The sequence below is a fragment of the Scyliorhinus torazame genome, chromosome 17 (assembly GCF_047496885.1).
Source record: "Scyliorhinus torazame isolate Kashiwa2021f chromosome 17, sScyTor2.1, whole genome shotgun sequence".
NCBI classification, from domain to species: Eukaryota; Metazoa; Chordata; class Chondrichthyes; order Carcharhiniformes; family Scyliorhinidae; genus Scyliorhinus; species Scyliorhinus torazame.
The window spans coordinates 13,837,541-13,855,006 of NC_092723.1; the positions used below are offsets into that span (position 1 = coordinate 13,837,541).

General features: G+C 50.4%; 1 protein-coding gene across 11 annotated transcripts in view; it reads right to left on the bottom strand.

Moving 5' to 3' along the window:
- The window catches only part of plekha6 (pleckstrin homology domain containing, family A member 6), a 358,362-nt gene that overhangs the window by 135,564 nt on the left and 205,332 nt on the right, over positions 1 to 17,466 (bottom strand). The window contains exon 1 of one of the 11 annotated variants that reach the window (XM_072480062.1): positions 952 to 1,088. The exons of the other annotated variants lie outside the window; for them this stretch is intronic. Coding sequence (XP_072336163.1) covers positions 952 to 1,073 — 122 coding nt within the window. The 5' untranslated portion in view covers positions 1,074 to 1,088. Of the gene's footprint in view, positions 1 to 951; positions 1,089 to 17,466 lie in introns of those variants that run through there. 11 annotated transcript variants of the gene reach the window in all.

Sequence of the window (17,466 nt, forward strand, 5' to 3'; positions counted from 1 at the left end):
CTGCTTACGGAGGAGAGCTGGGATTTCAAATGGTAACGAGTGATTGAAACACAGCAGCAGCATCTCCACCCTTTTCCTCCTCCCGCTGCCCCCCAAACCCCACCAACACTACTAAACGCAGTGTCTGAGCATAGTTTCATAGAATCATAGAATTTACAGTGCCGATGGAGGCCATTCGGCCCATCGGGGCTGCACCGGCCCTTGGAAAGAGCACCCCACTTAAGCCCACGCCTCCACCCCATCCCCGTAACCCCACCTAAATTTTGGGACACTAAGGGGCAATTTATCACGGCCAATCCACCTAACCTGCGCATCTTTGGACTGTGGGAGGAAACCGGAGCACCCGGAGGAAACCCACGCAGACACGGGGAGAACGTGCAGACTCCGCACAGACAGTGACCCAAGCCGGAATTGAACCCAGGACCCTGGGGCTGCGAGGCAGCGGTGCTAACCACTGTGCCGCCGTGCTGTCCATGCAGCGTGGGAATCTTAACCCCAGCACAGAAAGAAAGTGAGGGATCGGCCCCGGCAGTTGACAGAACACTTTGTTTCCGAATGAAGGTAATTTTTCCTTCCCATACCTGCACACAGTGTGTGCAGCAAGCGTGTCCACGGGACCTGCCTGCGCCTCAGGCACATCAACACAGCTGTACCAAAAGCATGCAGAATGAATTCACCCACACATTTAACCATATGCCATCCTGGGGCAGTTAAGAGACAGATTGGCAAAAACACAACGTCTCCCAAAATATAAAACAGCGCCCCCCCCCCCCCCCCCCCCATCCTCCACCATTCATAAAACAAGCCCGAGTCCCCCTTCGTCGAACAATCTCAGAGAGGCCCATTTTCCAGGTCCATAGGAATACTGCAATGCAGCATTACCCAGACAAGTGTGTCAAGGAGTTAAGCAGCCTGTGCAGCAGTAACACTGTCCTTATCATAGGTACGTACCTCTTCTTCCTATCGGCCCTAAACTTCAGCATTATTTTAATGGCAGGTAGCTCCTGCAAAATCAGTGCCCTGGGATGCTTGCGGTGCCCTTTCGCCCCACGAGCTTGGAATCCCGGGATCATTCCCTGCTCATCCTTATGTTCCGCCGGATTCCACTGCTGGAGGCAGGGAGGATGGCAGCTTCGCTCCGAAGCTCGGCCTTGGCAGCCAGACAAAGCCTACACCTAGGCAGCCAGCAAGGTGAAGTGCAGGAGACAGGAATTCTTCACGCAGTTTCTTTTCTCAAATCACCACCGCTCCCCCTCCCCCCACTCCCCCCCCCCGAACCCAGTCTCCCTCCCAAGGGAGGGTCTGAAGGACACGGGAATCAGGCAGGTACTGTTGGTATAGTGGCCAGAAACCTCTCTCAATAATGAAGCACTGAGTCTTGTCGATCGAGCTATTTTACAATAGCTCACTGCCGGCAGGTCTGTGCTAAGACCTATTTAATCCTCAACAGTGATCACAAAGCCGTCAAGTGCTGCTACTCTCATTCAATTTGCACTAATGGATTACTTTGTGAAATGGTTTACCCTTTATATGCCACACCTTCATCACATTAAATGATAAAAAACAAACTCCAGGCATTGAACCATCAAGTCCTGGCTTTGTGTGATTCGTAACGAAGGCTCTTGATAAAGGTCAGCATTATATTTCCACAAAAAATCCCTGAATCTCAGTGAGAGTCACAGCGGAAGCTGTTAGCCGTGACCTGCACTGTTCCATTGAGGCTCAGTGTTATCAGAGGGCACCCACCCTGCCTGTTATTGATGCAAACGCAACTGGTTGTAAAGGATCCCATGTGTTATTTACATGAAGAAGGGGGGGAATTCCCCCTTGCATCCTGGACAATATTTACCCTCTTGACCAACATCGCTGGAAAGAAATTTCCTGACCACTATCACACTGCTGGGTGTGGGATCTTGCTGTGTACACGGTGGCTGCTATGTTTACAACATTACAATCGTGATTACTGTTAGGATCCCCGACGAGAAGTCAACTATTTTCAATTTGTAAAGCCGTGAGGAAGTGTTACTCCCCCGCAGGAGTGATAGCACTGGCCAATAGGTATCTTTTATGTTAAAAGAAACTTTCATTTACACAATAACCACATAAACAACAGAGAAATAATTTTACAGTTAACAGTTACAACCGTTCTTACGTAAAAGGAGAAACTTTAACTGATATAGTGGTTAGCACAACTGCCTCACAGCGCCAGGAACCCGGATTCAATTCCGGCCTTGGATGACTATCTCTGTGGAGTTTACACTTTCTCCCCGTGTCTGCGTGGGTTTCCTCAGGGTGCTCCAGTATTCTTCCACTGTCCAAAGATATGTAGGTTAGGTGGACTGGCCATACTAAGCTGCCCCTTAGTGTCCAAAGATGGGCAGGTTAGGTGGAGTTACGGGGATAGAGCGGGGGACCGGGCCTAGGTCGGGTGCTCTTTCAGAGGGTCGGTAAAGTCTCAATGGGCCGAATGCACTCCTTCTGCATTGTAGGAATTCTACGGAATTCTACTCATGAAGTTTATATTTTCTTTACACTGTGCAAAATCTTTGGCGAGGGAACATATCAGGACCAAAACTAAAGCACCTCTGTTCAGATTAAAATCCCAGGAAGAACTAACTTTTCAGACAGACTGGCTCCTCCCCTTAATTGCATCATCTGGACCCAAAGCATAAGGTCTTCTGTCTCGTCCCACAAGATGCCCCATGACCTGTTTAGCTATGACTGAGCACAATACCCCCCAAAATTTATCCACACCCCATTTGTCCTTTAAAATTAAACTATATTCCATTTAGCAGAACACGTTACCCACAATATAAGTAATTATCTCACTTTTATGACCCCTTAATCACAGCTTTAACAGACATACCGGGCGAAATTCTCCCCCAACGTCGCGATGTCGGCCGACTGGCGCCAAAAACGGCGCCAATCAGACGGGCATCGCGCCGGCCCAAAGGTGCGGAATGCTCCGCATCTTTGGGGGCCGAGCCCCAACATTGAGGGGCTAGGCCGGCGCCGGAGGGATTTCCGCCCCGCCAGCTGGCGGAAATGGCGTGTGTTGCCCCACCAGCTGGCGGAAATGGCGTTTGGTGACCCGCCAGCTGGCGCGGAAATGCAGCGCATGCGCGGGAGCGTCAGCGGGCGCCGACAGTTTCCCACGCATGCGCAGTGGGGAGAGTCTCTTCCGCCTCCGCCATGGTGGAGACCGTGGTGGAGGCGGAAGGGAAAGAGTGCCCCCACGGCACAGGCCCGCCCGCGGATCGGTGGGCCCCGATCGCGGGCCAGGCCACCGTGGGGGCACCCCCCGGGGTCAGATCGCCCCACGCCCCCCCAGGACCCCGGAGCCCGCCCACGCCGCCTGGTCCCGCCGGTAAATACCAGCTTTGATTTACGCCGGCGGGACAGGCAATTTCTGGGCGGGACTTCGGCCCAATCGGGCCGGAGAATTGAGCGGGGGGTCCCGCCAACCGGCGCGGCCCGATTCCCGCCCCCGCCCAATCTCCGGTACCGGAGACTTCGCCAACCGGCGGGGGCGGGATTCACGGCGGCCAGCGGCCATTCTCCGACCCGGCGGGGGGTCGGAGAATGACGCCCCTGGTCTGTGGGCATCTTAACCCAGGACAAAAACATTATTGCAAAAAATATAAAATATAACCATTTCTTACATTCATCTCACTACACTTCAAAAAATGTCATTGGCAGTAAAGGACTGAGGTCATGAAATATGTTATATAAATGTACCTCTTTCTTTAATTGCTGATTATGACGATGTTGTTAGTTTACAATTGGCTTTATGTGTTGACTGGAAAAGGATGGATGAGGTATTGGTGCTCCTAGCATCTGTTAGCGGAGGATGATGGGGAAAACCTCACAACATTGACCCACACTCTGGAGATTGAATACTGCAGATGCTTTGTGTTTGGGTAACAGAGGAAGGCCCCACCATCTCAGTTTCAGGGATATAAAGAACCAGCTTTAACTTGATGTCTGTGATCCCACCCTGAACACCTTAGATTGCCTGGTGGGTTTGTTTTCATTATTACATATGGTACGAGTCAAGGTTTTGTTGTAATGTGTTAACACTTAAAACGGCAACCCTTTGGGAATACAAATCTGCCCGTTACTTGCAGGTAACGCTTGTTCAAAAAAGTTGTACCTAGAGCGGGAGTGTGAGAGAATGTGAGACAGAGAATGTGTGACTGAGAAAGAAAGAAATAAACAGAGACACGGACAAAGACATCCCCGCGAACGATCCATGCCTCCCTGACGCCGGCCGGACGATTCTCCGGCCCAGATGGGCCGAGTGGCCGTAGGAAAAGAGCTGAGTCCCGCCGGCGCCGTTCTAACCTGCTCTGGGCCGGCGGGACCTCGGCGTGTGAGGGTCGGGTGGCGGCCTGTGGGGGTAGAGGTAGGGGGTGGTCCAACCCTGGGGGGGCACCTCCGATGTGGCCTGGCCCGCGGTCGGGACCCACCGATCGGCGGGCCGGCCTCTGTGGCTGGGGGCCTCCTTTCCTACATGCCGGCCCCTGTAGCCCTGCGCCATGTTGCGACGGGGCTGGCGTGTTGAAGGAGGCCACTGTGCATGCGCGCGTTGGCACCGGCGCCACTGTGCATGTCTTTGTTGGCGCCGGCACAACTGCGCATGCGCGGATCCCGCGGCACACAGTTCGCGAATCGCTCCAGCGCCGTGCTGGCCCCCAGTAGACCCAGCTCGAGAGAGAGAGACTCAGACAGATAAACAGGGCAGCATTTTACAAGGGGGCAGACAGATTTTGTGTCCCTCACTGAACAGGATGTCCCACCCTCATGTGCTGGCTGCTCCAAGACATTTTCTGCAATGTTTTGCACACAGATAATAACAACAACTTCCATTTGTATAGCGCCCTTTATGTAATGGAGCGCCCAACCTGCTCCACATAAGGCGATATGATGACAGGTGACCACAGAGGTAGGTTCTTGCGGAGTGGGGCAGAGAGATGGCAAGCACACAGTAAAGGTGGAAAGGTTACAACACCAGACCCAATCTCGGGCACTTTAGTTGCTGCACTCCAGGAGATGATTCAAATCTCGCCTTCTCTACCATTTCCGAAGTAACTTCCAACTGCTGGAGCACATTTGAGATTTTAAAGGAAAATCAGCGAAACCCATCACACGAAAAGCTTCTAAGAGGTGATGGGAATTCCCAATCTGGACTGAAAGGGAATAGAGAGTGTACGGAACACAGCCTTTGGCAACCAGGGCCAAGAATTTTGCGCTGCAAGAGTGACGAGGGACAGCGAAATCCAGAAGTCCCACCCCCGGACAAGGCAACTACCATTTTCCAGTGGTCGGGAAATGGGGGTGAGGGTTTGCGGTTTCACGCCTGCGTCTTATGCGGAGGGAGCTTCTCATATGAATCATAGAATTTACAGCGCAGAAAGAGGCCATTCGGCCCATCTAGTCGGCACCTGCCCGTGGAAAGAACACCCTACTTAAGCCCATGCCACCGCCCTATTGCCGTAACCCAGCAAACCCTCCTAGCCTTTTCAGACATTAATGGCAATTCATCATGGGCAATCCACCTAACCTGTACATCTTTGGACTGTGGGAGGAAACCGGAGCACCCGGAGGAAACCCAAGCAGCCACGGGACAGACAGTGACCCAAGCCGGGAATCAAACCTGGGACCCTGGAGCTGTGAAGCAACTGTGCTAACCACTGTGCTACCGTGCTGCCTGAGCTGCGTCCATTCATGTCTGATTTTGCTGGCCTAGGTGCGTGAAACATGACATGCACAGATTAGCCCAGGTAAGAGTAGGTCTAAGCTCCTGGTTGACACTTTTGAGAGAGGTAAGCAGCCCTTTTGGATTGTTAAATCTGGACATAAATATGAATTAAAACGTGCATAAATCCATTGGAACTGCTGAGAGACCTGTCAAAAGGAACTGTCCAACATGTCAAAAGCAAAGTTGTCAAGGTATTTAAAAGTCGTGCCCTTTAAATCTTTTTTAAAAACTGTGTGAAATGTTGAAACAAAGTTATTGCATGCTGTTTTACTCTATTTGATGGTATAAGTAGACTCTTGATAAACAATGGGGTGGAAAGGTTATCGGGGGTTGCCGGGTCTGTGGAGTTGAGGTTACAATCAGATCAGCCATGATCACATTGAATGGAGGAGCAGGCTCGACAAAACTAGTGACTTGTTCCTGTCCCTAACTTGTATGTTCGTATGTTGTCGTATATGCCTGTGGGCTACCTTTACTGGATTGGGGCTGCAGAACTGATTTCACAACCTTCCATATCACAATGAGACCCTGCCATTTCATAGTTGATTAGCTGCTCCAAGTGGTTATAGACTCTTTGAAGTGGGATTATGAATTCCAATGCTTGTTTTTAGAAAGGAATAAGCACTTGAACAAAACGTTGGTTTCAGTAAGGGATTATGTAGTTGAATGAAAGTAATTGGAGTGTATGTGCTTTTTCGAATGAGGTTTAAAAAAAACTAAAGTCTGTCACAGACACTTAGAACTTAATTTTACTTAATCTCAGCATTGGTCCTGCGGTCTGCCCAAGGTGGATACGGATGAGTTGGTATACAAACACAGACCCACATTCAGACATGGACACACACAATCTACAAAAACACATCCACGTACACACACACAGATGCGTAATCACATCTACACACACACAAACATCTACACAGACATATCCATGTACACACACACCATGCAAAAACACACCCACACACACAAACGTCCACACAGAAACTCCCACCCACACACAGAAACACAAAAACACACAATCATATTCCTCACCAGGCATTTTTGTCCAAATATTTAACTCCATTGAAATTAAAATAATCCAAAATTAAGTGACAAATAGGGTGCTATCACACAAGGGAGTCCACTTGTGTGGCTAATATCGAACCATAATGAAATAAGGCCGAAAATCCTCTTTCTCCCCGGGCCTGAAATTTGATACATGTGGCTGGAGGCAAACTCAAATGTAGCTTGAGAGGAGGAAGAAGCATTTAGATAGACACGCTGTCTGAGCGTTGAAGTGACTGCCAGTATCTCAGGAAAATGATCAATTTGCTAAGTGGTTTCACAAACACACAAATGAATTAAAGCGTTGAGGATGTGGAACATGCTATTACAAGGAGTACACCAGAGGAGAATCGTGCATGCGTGCGTGCGTGGATGCATTAAGGGGAAGCCAGGTAAACACATGAGAGAGAAAGGAATGGGAGGTTAAGCTGATGTGGTGAGGTGAAGATGGGCAGGAGGAGGCACTATTGGTTGGAGCAGTTGGGTTGAATGGTCGGTTTTTAAGCTGTGTATTCCATGTAAGTCTGTGCGTTTGTCTCTGCCATTTAGTTAAAAAGGCAAAGAGAACTACACTCGATCTTTTCCCTCTTTGATGATCCTTCAGTTGTTGGAGACATTCCTGAATCCTCCCTAAAGGAGAACTCTTTCTACTAGTTTTTGCAGCCAAGGAAAATTACTTTCTTTAATTTGAACGTACAATAAATTAGTACCATGTTGTAGCAATTCCCAACTGGGGCCCCTGCATTTGAAGATGTGGTCGAGTGTTTGGGTTGCTTGAACCTACCTCAAGTTGCAATGCCCTCTCCCATCTCCCAGGCCACGAGACTTACAAACTAAACATAGCTACATGAATCAAATCCTAGGCTTCCACCAACCCAGGGCAGTAGGCGAAGGATTGCTGAATCATACCCTTTGTGCCTGTTCTCTGAAAGAGTTATATAATTAGTCCCACACTCCTGTTCTTCTCCAAATGGCCTTATAAATGATTTACTCTTCAAGACTTTATGCAATTCTCTTTGAAAGTTAGCAATAAATTTTCTTCCACCACCCTCTTCGGCATTTCTGATGAAAACAAATTGCTGCGCAAAGCATGGTTTCCTTAATAACAACAAACAAAGAAAAGTACAGCACAGGAACAGGCCCTTCGGCCCTCCAAGCCTGCGCCAATCATGCTGCCCGTCTAAACTAAAATCTTCTACACTTCCGGGGTCCGTATCCCTCTATTCCCATCCTATTCATGTATTTATCAAGATGCCCCTTAAACATCACTATCGTCCCTGCTTCCGCCACCTCCTCCAGCACCGAGTTCCAGGCACCCACTACCCTCTGTGTAAAAAATATACCTCGTAACAAGGGGTCAATGTAAATACACTACGACTAAGTAAACACTAGAGGGAGCAGCAGAGACGTCATGACATGCAGACATACAGCTAATGAAAACGTAGAATAGGACACGACCAATGGGCAGTCAAGACATCCAGAGGTGACACTATCACAAGGGGGCATTACACAACCCATATATAAGGGCAGGGCACACATGCTCTGTCTCTTTCCACAGGCGACACTTAGAGAGTAGGACAGGGGCAGATCAGAAGCATCACACCCACCACGTGGCTTAGAGCAGACTGGTTAGTTAGACTGAGTTACTATAGCAAGATTAGCAGGAGAGTCAAACTCATAGAGAACTGTGCTAATGGTTCAATAAATCACATTGAACTTACTTCAAAGTCTGGAGTATCTTTTGGTCAACGTTGCATCGAGTTGCAGCCTGTGTTATCCCAGAGTACATAACACAACAATACATCTACTCTAAACCTTGCCCCTCGCACCTTAAACCTATGCCCCCTAGTAATTGACCCCTCTACCCTGGGAAAAAGTCTCTGACTATCCACTCTGTCTATGCCCCTCATAATTTTGTAGACCTCTATCAGGTCGCCCATCAACCTCCTTCGTTCCAGTGAGAACAAACCAAGTTTATTCAACCTCTCCTCATAGTGAACGTGCAAACTCCACACAGGCAGGTATTCTATCTCAGTCCTGGAGACATCGCTGCAAGAATTCCTCAAGCTAGTGTCCGAGGCCCAACTATCTTCATCTGCTTCATCAATGACCTTCCCACCCTCATAAAGTAAGAAATAGGGATGTTCACTGATGTCTGCACAATGTTCAGCACCATTCGTAATTCCTCAGATATTGAAGCAGTCCCTGTCCAACTGCAGCAAGACCTGGACAGAATTAAAGGCAAGGCAGATTGCAATGGTGTTGGGGTGAATGGTGATGGGACTTGGGAGGTGAGGCCAGAGTGTGCCATGGATGCAGGGGGGCGGGAGGGGGTCAAGGCCAGAGCGTGAAATAAGTGCGGGGGGGGGGGTACAGGGTCAAGGGCCAGAGTGCGCAATGGGTCCATGCAAATTTGCACCCAAGAGAGTAAAATGAGAGCATCATAGTCTGACAGTAATGGCTATGCAAAGAACATGGAATTTACAGTGCAGAAAGAGGCCATTTGGCCCATTGAGTCTGCACCGGCCCTTGGACAGAGCACCCTACTTAAGCCCCACACCACCCTCGACCCGTAACCCCACCTAACATTTTTAGACACTAAGGGAAATTTAGCATGGCCAATCCACCTAACCTGCACATCTTTGGACTGTGGGGGGAAACCAGACCACCCGGAGGAAACCCACGCAGACACGGGGAGAGCGTGCAGACTCCGCACAGACGGTAACCCAAGCCGGTAATCGAACCTGGGACCCTGGCGCTGTGAAGCAACAGTGCCAACCACTGTGCTACCGTGCTGCGCTCAAAGCTTTGACCCTTAGCAGGCAAAGGTCACTGGGCAACTGAGGTTCAAAATTCACAGGAAAACCCAATCACAACTGATTCAAAAACATTTAATCTTTGTAAATTTTTGTAAATACTAAGCCAATTCTCTCATGATATCGGCAAGCAAGCACAGTGTAAATTCCAATCAGGGAGAGAGGATTAGATCAATAAGCATCTTGAACAAGGACACTCCCAGAGGAAGGACCATCTATCCTTGGGACATTTATTGGCCCTTCGGGAAAATCAATTGGCCTTGACGTAACTGCACAATTCAGGTCAACAAAGTAGCTCCTATTTCAACACTGCTGTGTTGAGCAGTGACCTCATCCCCACCATATAGCCAGCACTAACCCATCCATATCCCTTGGTGACACAATAGACCTAACTAATATTGATTAGTGGAGGCTTCACTGAATCTCCTACACTCTGCAGTATATACTTCAACCTCTTCCGAAATATTGCCTTTAGTTTCGACAAACTGGAAATGCACTCTGTCAAAAGGAAAATGGCTGCGATTTAATGGCCTCGGTCGTGCAAGACTTGGTGACGTGACTAGGCTGTTTAATTTTGAAAGAGGCGTCTCGAGAGATTTGCAACTCTTGAAACGTCCTGCCAGATTTAACGGAATCTTGCAAGACGCCTTGATCTGGATCTCACTCCAGTGAGTCATTAGGCCCTTTTAATTATGCCTGCGCCCTATTCTCCCGTGGCCCGGGAACTCGCCGCCGTGCCTGGGAGACCTCACCGTGGTCCCATTTAGCACTGGTTTCCACAAATGTGGACCAGGCATAATGGCACCAGCAAGGGGTGGCGGGTGGAAGGGGGGGGATCTCCCAGGCCATTAGAGACCCATTGGTCAGGCTCTGGGAGTACCCTCGCATTCCCTCTGACACCAGGCACCTTCGCATGGCAGCCTGGCACCTTGGCAATGCCACCCTGCCAGGGTGCCAGGCTGGTGGTGACAAGGTGCCCAGGTGCCAGGTTGCCCATGTCAGGGATCCGGCCTGGCACCTGGGCACCTTGTCACCACCAGCCTGGCACCCTGGCAGGGTGGCATTGCCAAGGTGACAGGTTGCCCATGTCAGGGATCCGGCCTGGCGGTGCTTTGCACTTGAGAGGTGGGGTGAGGGAGGGCTCGGGGACCCCATAAGAGTTAAGTCAGGTGCAGTGGCAGGCGGGGGGGAGGGGGGGGGCAATGATCAGGGGGGCGTTTAAAAATGGCGCCTGGGATCATAAATACTGTTCCTGCACTGGCGAGCCGGGTTCATCAGCGCAGGAAATGATGCAAGTGCGGCCTCTAAGGCAAGAAAAACTGCAAAGTGATGCTCGGTGTCTTTCTCGGTGCTGAAACCCTCGCTAAACCCCCTGAAATGGGACTCGGTTTCTGTCCCGTTAAATCACGCCCAACATCTCTACAAATTATTAAGTGTGTGCTTTTCTATGGAGTGTGATGGTGAAGATTTCAACATGAAGGAGAACAAATAACACAAAAGGATGTGTGGAGAAGGTTAGAAGGTTCCTTCGTTTGCTATATGTAAATAAATTGCAGACTATTTGTAGGGCAAGTTTTTTTCACAAATTTCGAGCACCCAGTTCATTTTCTCCAATTAAGGGGCAATTTTGCGTGGCCAAACCAACTAACCTGCACATCTTTGGTTTGTGGGGGTGAAACCCACGCAGACACGGAGGGAATGTGCAAACTCCACACGGACAGTGATCCGGAGCCGGGATCGAACCTGGGACCTCGGGGCAGCCGTGCTAACCACTGCGCCACCGTGCTGACATAGGGCATGTTTATGTAATTGCTACACATCCTTCACAGAAGAAACATTCCCCGGAGCGCAGAATAGAAGTAACACTATTTAAGCCTGCATTTCATGTCGGTAAACACATGACCTAGTTTGGTGAGGCCCCATTTCAGATAGAAGCCAAGCTCAGAGAATCAGACAGGGATGTTGTTAAAACTGGGAAAATCAAGGATGCTAAAAATACACCAAAGACCCCATTAGGGAGTCTCTGCTCTGTGAAAAACATACCAGAGTATACTAAGAGTTAACAAACTCAGGTGGCCAGAATCTGCATTCTGGTGGTCAGAAGCTGAAAGTTCAAAAGGGTTACAGAAAAATAATTATTTTTTATTCATTCAATGTGGGCGTCCCTCATTGCCCGGAGTGGCTTGCTGGGCCATTTCAGAGGGTATTTGAGAGTCAGCCACATTGCTGTGGATCTGGAATGGGCCAGACTAGGCAAGGATGGCAGAGTTCCTTCCCTAAAGGACATTAGTGACTCAGATGGACTTTTACGACAACCGACAATGGTTTCATGGTCATCATTAGACTTTTAATCCAGATCTTTATTGAATTTAAATTTCACGTCATGGTGGGATTCGAATCCAGGTCGTCACAGCACTCCGCTCAGTGTCTGGACTACTAGTCCGTGACAATACCATTGAGCTGCCAGCACCTTTCCTTAGTGGGCAAAACTATGGAAGATGGATTTCAAAGTAGGAAAGTGAGATGCTTTCCACTTTAGATATGTGGGAGGCAGATTGGATTTCTTTCTGAATGGTGAGAGAGTGGAAGATTTGATTTGGCTGCCCACTTGTACAAATCACTGAAAGCTTGAAGACAGTTATTAAAAAAAAAATCAAAAAGGCAAATGAAATGCTGGCCTTTATCTCAAAGAGGTTGAAATACAAAAATGAGAGGGGCTGTTTTAGAGACTTGGGCCGGAATTCCATATTTCCCGCTTCTCGATCGGCCGGAGACTGCAACGTCGCCCTAGAAACAGGGTCGGCACCGGGCACCAGACCCGTTTGACCACCATTGGCCATAATGCAATACCAGCTCTACGCCGGCAGGAAAACGCAAATTAATGATTAGCAGGCTGATGCACTCAAATAACGGGCTGGAAGCCTAACTCTCTCCTCCCCCTGCCCCCCCCCCCGCCCCCCCCAATACACCGCGGCGGGCATTGGTGCAAACCAAGGTGAGGTGGAGCCCAAGTGGGGAAGTGGGGTCAAGGGGGTGAGAGTGATGATAATGTGTCCTCTGCTACTGCCAGGCTGCACGGGGGTGGGGGGGGGCAAAAGTCCTGGGCATTGGGTGGGTGAGGGCTGTATGTGAGTGCTTGACCCCGGGACCCCCACCACCACCTCCCCGGATTAGGGTTCCAGAGAGTCTGGTATGCCCCTTGAAGCCCTGGGCAACCTGAAGATCACCCTTGGCGTGGTGATTTCAGGCCCTTTGTTCAACAGCATCCTCCTGGTCTGATGTGGCCTCCTCAGCGTGAACTGCTCTGTCTGACATGCGAAGAGCAGTCCAGGCAGTCCGGTGAAGAAACAAAGCAAAAACACTTTCCCTTTCATAAAATCTGCTACCTTAGACAATAATCTTTAAAGCAACAACTGTTACACGTGTCAGAGGCTTCCTGGAAAGTCCACAACACTTCATGCTTCAAATACCCTGGCATCTTTTGAAATTCAAAACTTCCATTCAATGTCACAGAGCAATACCTTTCACTAGCCTGCAATTGAAAGTTTAACAGTTTAGACACAGCTACTTTGGGGATTGCTTATTTATCTTTCCCTTCATGCTTGAATACATCTCTGCCTTGATGCTAACCACAATGTTTACACTCTTGCTATGATTGTCAGTTCCTCACCACATCAAAGCAGCTTAGTGCTTTCACTTCTCTCTTTTTTATCAGAAATCCCTCACCCACCCAACCCCCAGGGACCCGTGGAGGACCTCCCCCCCCCCTCAGCCTGGTAGTGGCAGAGGCACTCATTACCAACAGCGGGTCCCCCTTGGGTTCCACCACTCCAAGCGCAGGTGTCACTGTTAGGGTGTAGTTGTCAGGAGGCAGTGCACCATTGGCAATGCCAAGGAGTGGGGACTGGAGGTGCGTACCTGAATGGGTGGCTGATGGAGGTGGCTGATGGGGGATCTGGGGGATGATGTGGGAGTGGGATATGGGGGGAGTGACCCGTTATTCCCATGGTTGGGGGGAGGATTGGCCTTCTTGAAGAGGGGTTGTAAGTTCTCTCCTTGTCGGGGGGGGGGGGGCAAGATTTGCGTTGTGAGGGGGAGTGGGGCATGGCACTGGCTTTGGGATCACACAAATGTGAGGTAATGCATTTTGGAAGGTCTAATGCAGGTAGGGAATATACAGTGAATGGTAGAACTCTCAAGAGTATTGACAGTCAGAGAGATCTAGGTGTACAGGTCCACAGGTCATTGATAGGGGTAGCACAGGTGGAGAAGGTAGTCAAGAAGACATACGGCATGCCTGCCTTCATTGGCCGGGACATTGAGTATAAAATTTGGCAAGTCATGTTGCAGCTGTATAGAACCTTAGTTAGGCCACACTTGGGGTATAGTGTTCAATTCTGGTCGCCACACTACCAGAAGGATGTGGAGGCTTTAGAGAGGGTGCAGAAGAGATTTACCAGGATGTTGCCTGGTACAGAGGGCATTACTTATGAGGAGAGGTTAAATAAACTTGGTTTGTTCTCACTGGAACGACGGAGGTTGAGGGGCAACCTGATAGAGGTCTACAAAATTATGAGGGGCATAGACAGAGTGGATAGTCAGAGGCTTTTTCCCAGGGTAGAGGGGTCAATTACTAGGGGGCCGTGGTTTAAGGTGTGAGGGGCAAGGTTTAGAGGAGATGTACGAGGCAAGTTTTTTACACAGATGGTAGTGGGTGCCTGGAACCCGCTGCCGGAGGAGGTGGTGGAAACAGGGACGATAGTGACGTTTAAGGGGCATCTTGACAAATACATGAATAGGATGGGAATAGAGGGATACGGACCCAGGAAGTGTAGAAGATTTTAGTTTAGACGGGCAGCATGGTCGGCGCAGGCTTGGAGGGCCGAAGGGCCTGTTCCTGTGCTGTACTTTTCTTTGTTCTTTGACCGGGCTGTCCGCTCAATGTGGAGGCCCAATATGGAAAGTTTAAGGGAATCCTGCGAGCTCTCTGCCATGCATAAATTTGCATGGCAAAGGGCTGTGACTCACACCTGGGCGCCCTCTGCGAGCCCCAACGGAGACCAGTCACGATTCTCCGTTGGCAGAGGCACTTAGACTCCGCAACAGAGAATCCGGCCTTGGTCAGGCCCGTTCTGGAATACTGCCTTCAGGTTTGGACACCCGCTCAAAGAAGGTGCACTGGTCTTCACTACAGGATCACTGAATAACATTGGTAACTAAAGCGTTAAATTCCGAGACCAGATTGTATAAACTTGGCCTGTGCTCGGAGGATGGTCGAAGGGATGATCAAAATCCTGGCCGAAGAAGCGGATCTTGAGAAGGATTTTAAAGCAAGCGAGGTAGAGACGTTGAAAGGGAAGCTCGCTGGCCGAGATGGTTGAAGGCAGTACAAAAGAAAGCCGAGGATGCCTGAGGCACCCATGTCAGAGGAATGGGGGAATTTGAAGTGGAGAATATATGTTAGCACCAGTTCCCTGTAATAAGAACAGGAAATGTAAATCCCGGCTCAATAGCACGAGAGGTTCATCCAAATTCTAACCGCCCCCTGCGTCCAGACAAAAGACAAATGACCGGGCGGAAGCTATGTCGTTCTGCTCCACAGGGCTGAGCGCTGCCAAACCAAACTGTAGCATCACCCGGTCCGTCTGGTTTCTGATGTCTGCAATTAAATGTGCTTGCAAAAAGGTTAATTATTGATGCGTGAGGGAGCAAAGTTTGTGGGTTTGGTGAGGAAATATTTGGAGAAAAAAAACCCAAAGGGTTATTTCATCATTGTTCAACTTCTGGAACAGCGGCTTATTTTGGCAACCCAAGATTCTGGCCCTGCTACTGATCGAATTTGAACCCAATTTCTCCAATCACTAACACTTGTGCGCGGGTTCAAATTAAATCTATTCAACCAGTTAATTGGGCTTGTGGTTACAATGACGGGCGAATGGCGTGTACATGCGCTGTTTGGAGAACACAGTCAGCAAATTCAAGAAACAATATTTGCTTACAGATGAAACGATTAATGCACGAGGGGATAAATGGCAACACCGTGTGCTCTGCATTACTCAAAGTAATCCAGCACCCACCAACCTCAATGAAGTCTTCGATTAGAAGAATGAGAGGGGATCCAATTGAAACATATGGGGGGCTATTCTCCGAAATGGAGACAGCGTTCACGCCGTCGCGTTTCATGACGGTGTGAAACGGGCGCGGGCAGTAGCGATTCTGACCCCCAAAGGGGGCCAGCACGGCGCTAGAGCGGTTCACGCCGCTCCAGCCTCCCTTCCCGGCGCCAAATGGGCGCCGTGCCAACCGGTGCATGCGCAGTTGGGCCCGCCAGCCTGTGAATGCGCGGGGACTTCCTCAGCGCGCCGGCCCCGACGCAACATGGCGTGGGGGTTCAGGGGCCGGCCACGTAATAAAATAGGGCTGGAGAGGCCTGTCCGCCGATCGGTGGGCCCCGATCGCGGGCCAGACCCCATTGGAGGCCCCTCCCAGTGAAGGAGCGCTTTTCCCCGCCCCACAGGACGCCCCCCGACCCTACGTGCAGAGTTCCCGCCGGCTGCGAGCAGGGTGAACACCGCCGGCGGGACTCTACCGTTTCCGCACGGCCGCTCGGCCCATCAAGGCCGGAGAATCGGCGGTCCGGCCCCGGACAGCGGCCTGTGCCAAACGCGCTGGCGCAATGGCGCCGATTCTCCGCTCCTTGGAGAATCGCCTGCCGGCGTCGGATCGGCGCCGCGGGAAAAAGTGGCGCGAACGGCAATTCTCCCATACAGCGCGGCATGGGAGAATCCCGTCCAGGGGGTGCGATTTAATGAGAAAAAGAGTTCCGTTCTGGGTGGGGTTGGTGGGGTTGTAGATAAAATCCTGGACGGTCTTGACAAGGGTTTTGTTATTCGTTCTTGGGATGTGGGCGTCGCTCGCTGGGCCAGCATTTGTTGCCCATCCCTGATTCCCCTTGAACTAAGTGGCTTGCTGAACCATTTTAGTGGAGGGGGGGCAGTTAAAAGTCAACCGCATTGCTCAGTGTGTCTGGAGTCACGTGTAGGCCAGACCGGGTAAGGATGGCAAATTTCCTTCCCTGAAGGCTATTAGTGAAACAGAAGGGTTTTTCGGCAATCCGCAATGGTTTCATCATTAGACTTTTGATTCCAGATATTTTATTTTACCATCTGCCATGGCAGGACTCAAACCCGGGACCCCAGAGCGTTATCCTGGATCTCTGGACTACTAGTCCAGCAACAAATCCCCTACGCCACTGCCTCCCCCAAGGCAGACATGAAATGTCACTGGCACTACCCACACTCCTCCTTCACGTGCTCTGCCCCCAGCCCCCTCCACAGGCACTGCTCCTCCTACCCCAATGCAGGTACAACCTCCTCTAATAAGCACTGGGCCTCCACCCAAATGCAGTATCACGGTGCCAGGAGGCACTCCCAGGGCACTGCCTGGCCATGTCCTGCAGCACCCAGGGGCTACACCTCACTCTGCGCCCCTGGTGTAGTTACCATGACTGGTTTCCATTTTTGAATACCAGACGTGATTCGCACCGGCGTGACTTCACACCACTGGGGGGGGGGGGGGGGGGGGGGGGGGGGGGGAAATACGTCATGGGCGGATGCTACAGCGTCGAGCCTGGTAATTATATGATAATATATGAAAATTTATGGTAATCAGGTTCACACCCTTTCTGTCTGCAAACCTGATTACCTCACTGGCAGGAGCAGGGAAGGTCTCAAACTGAGATCACACCAGCGCAAATCCCCCTCATGGGATTTACCAGCCATTACAGGATCTGCACGCATAGCTCAAGGGGCCATAGGTCGTGGCCTCTATCTCAGAAGATGGAGG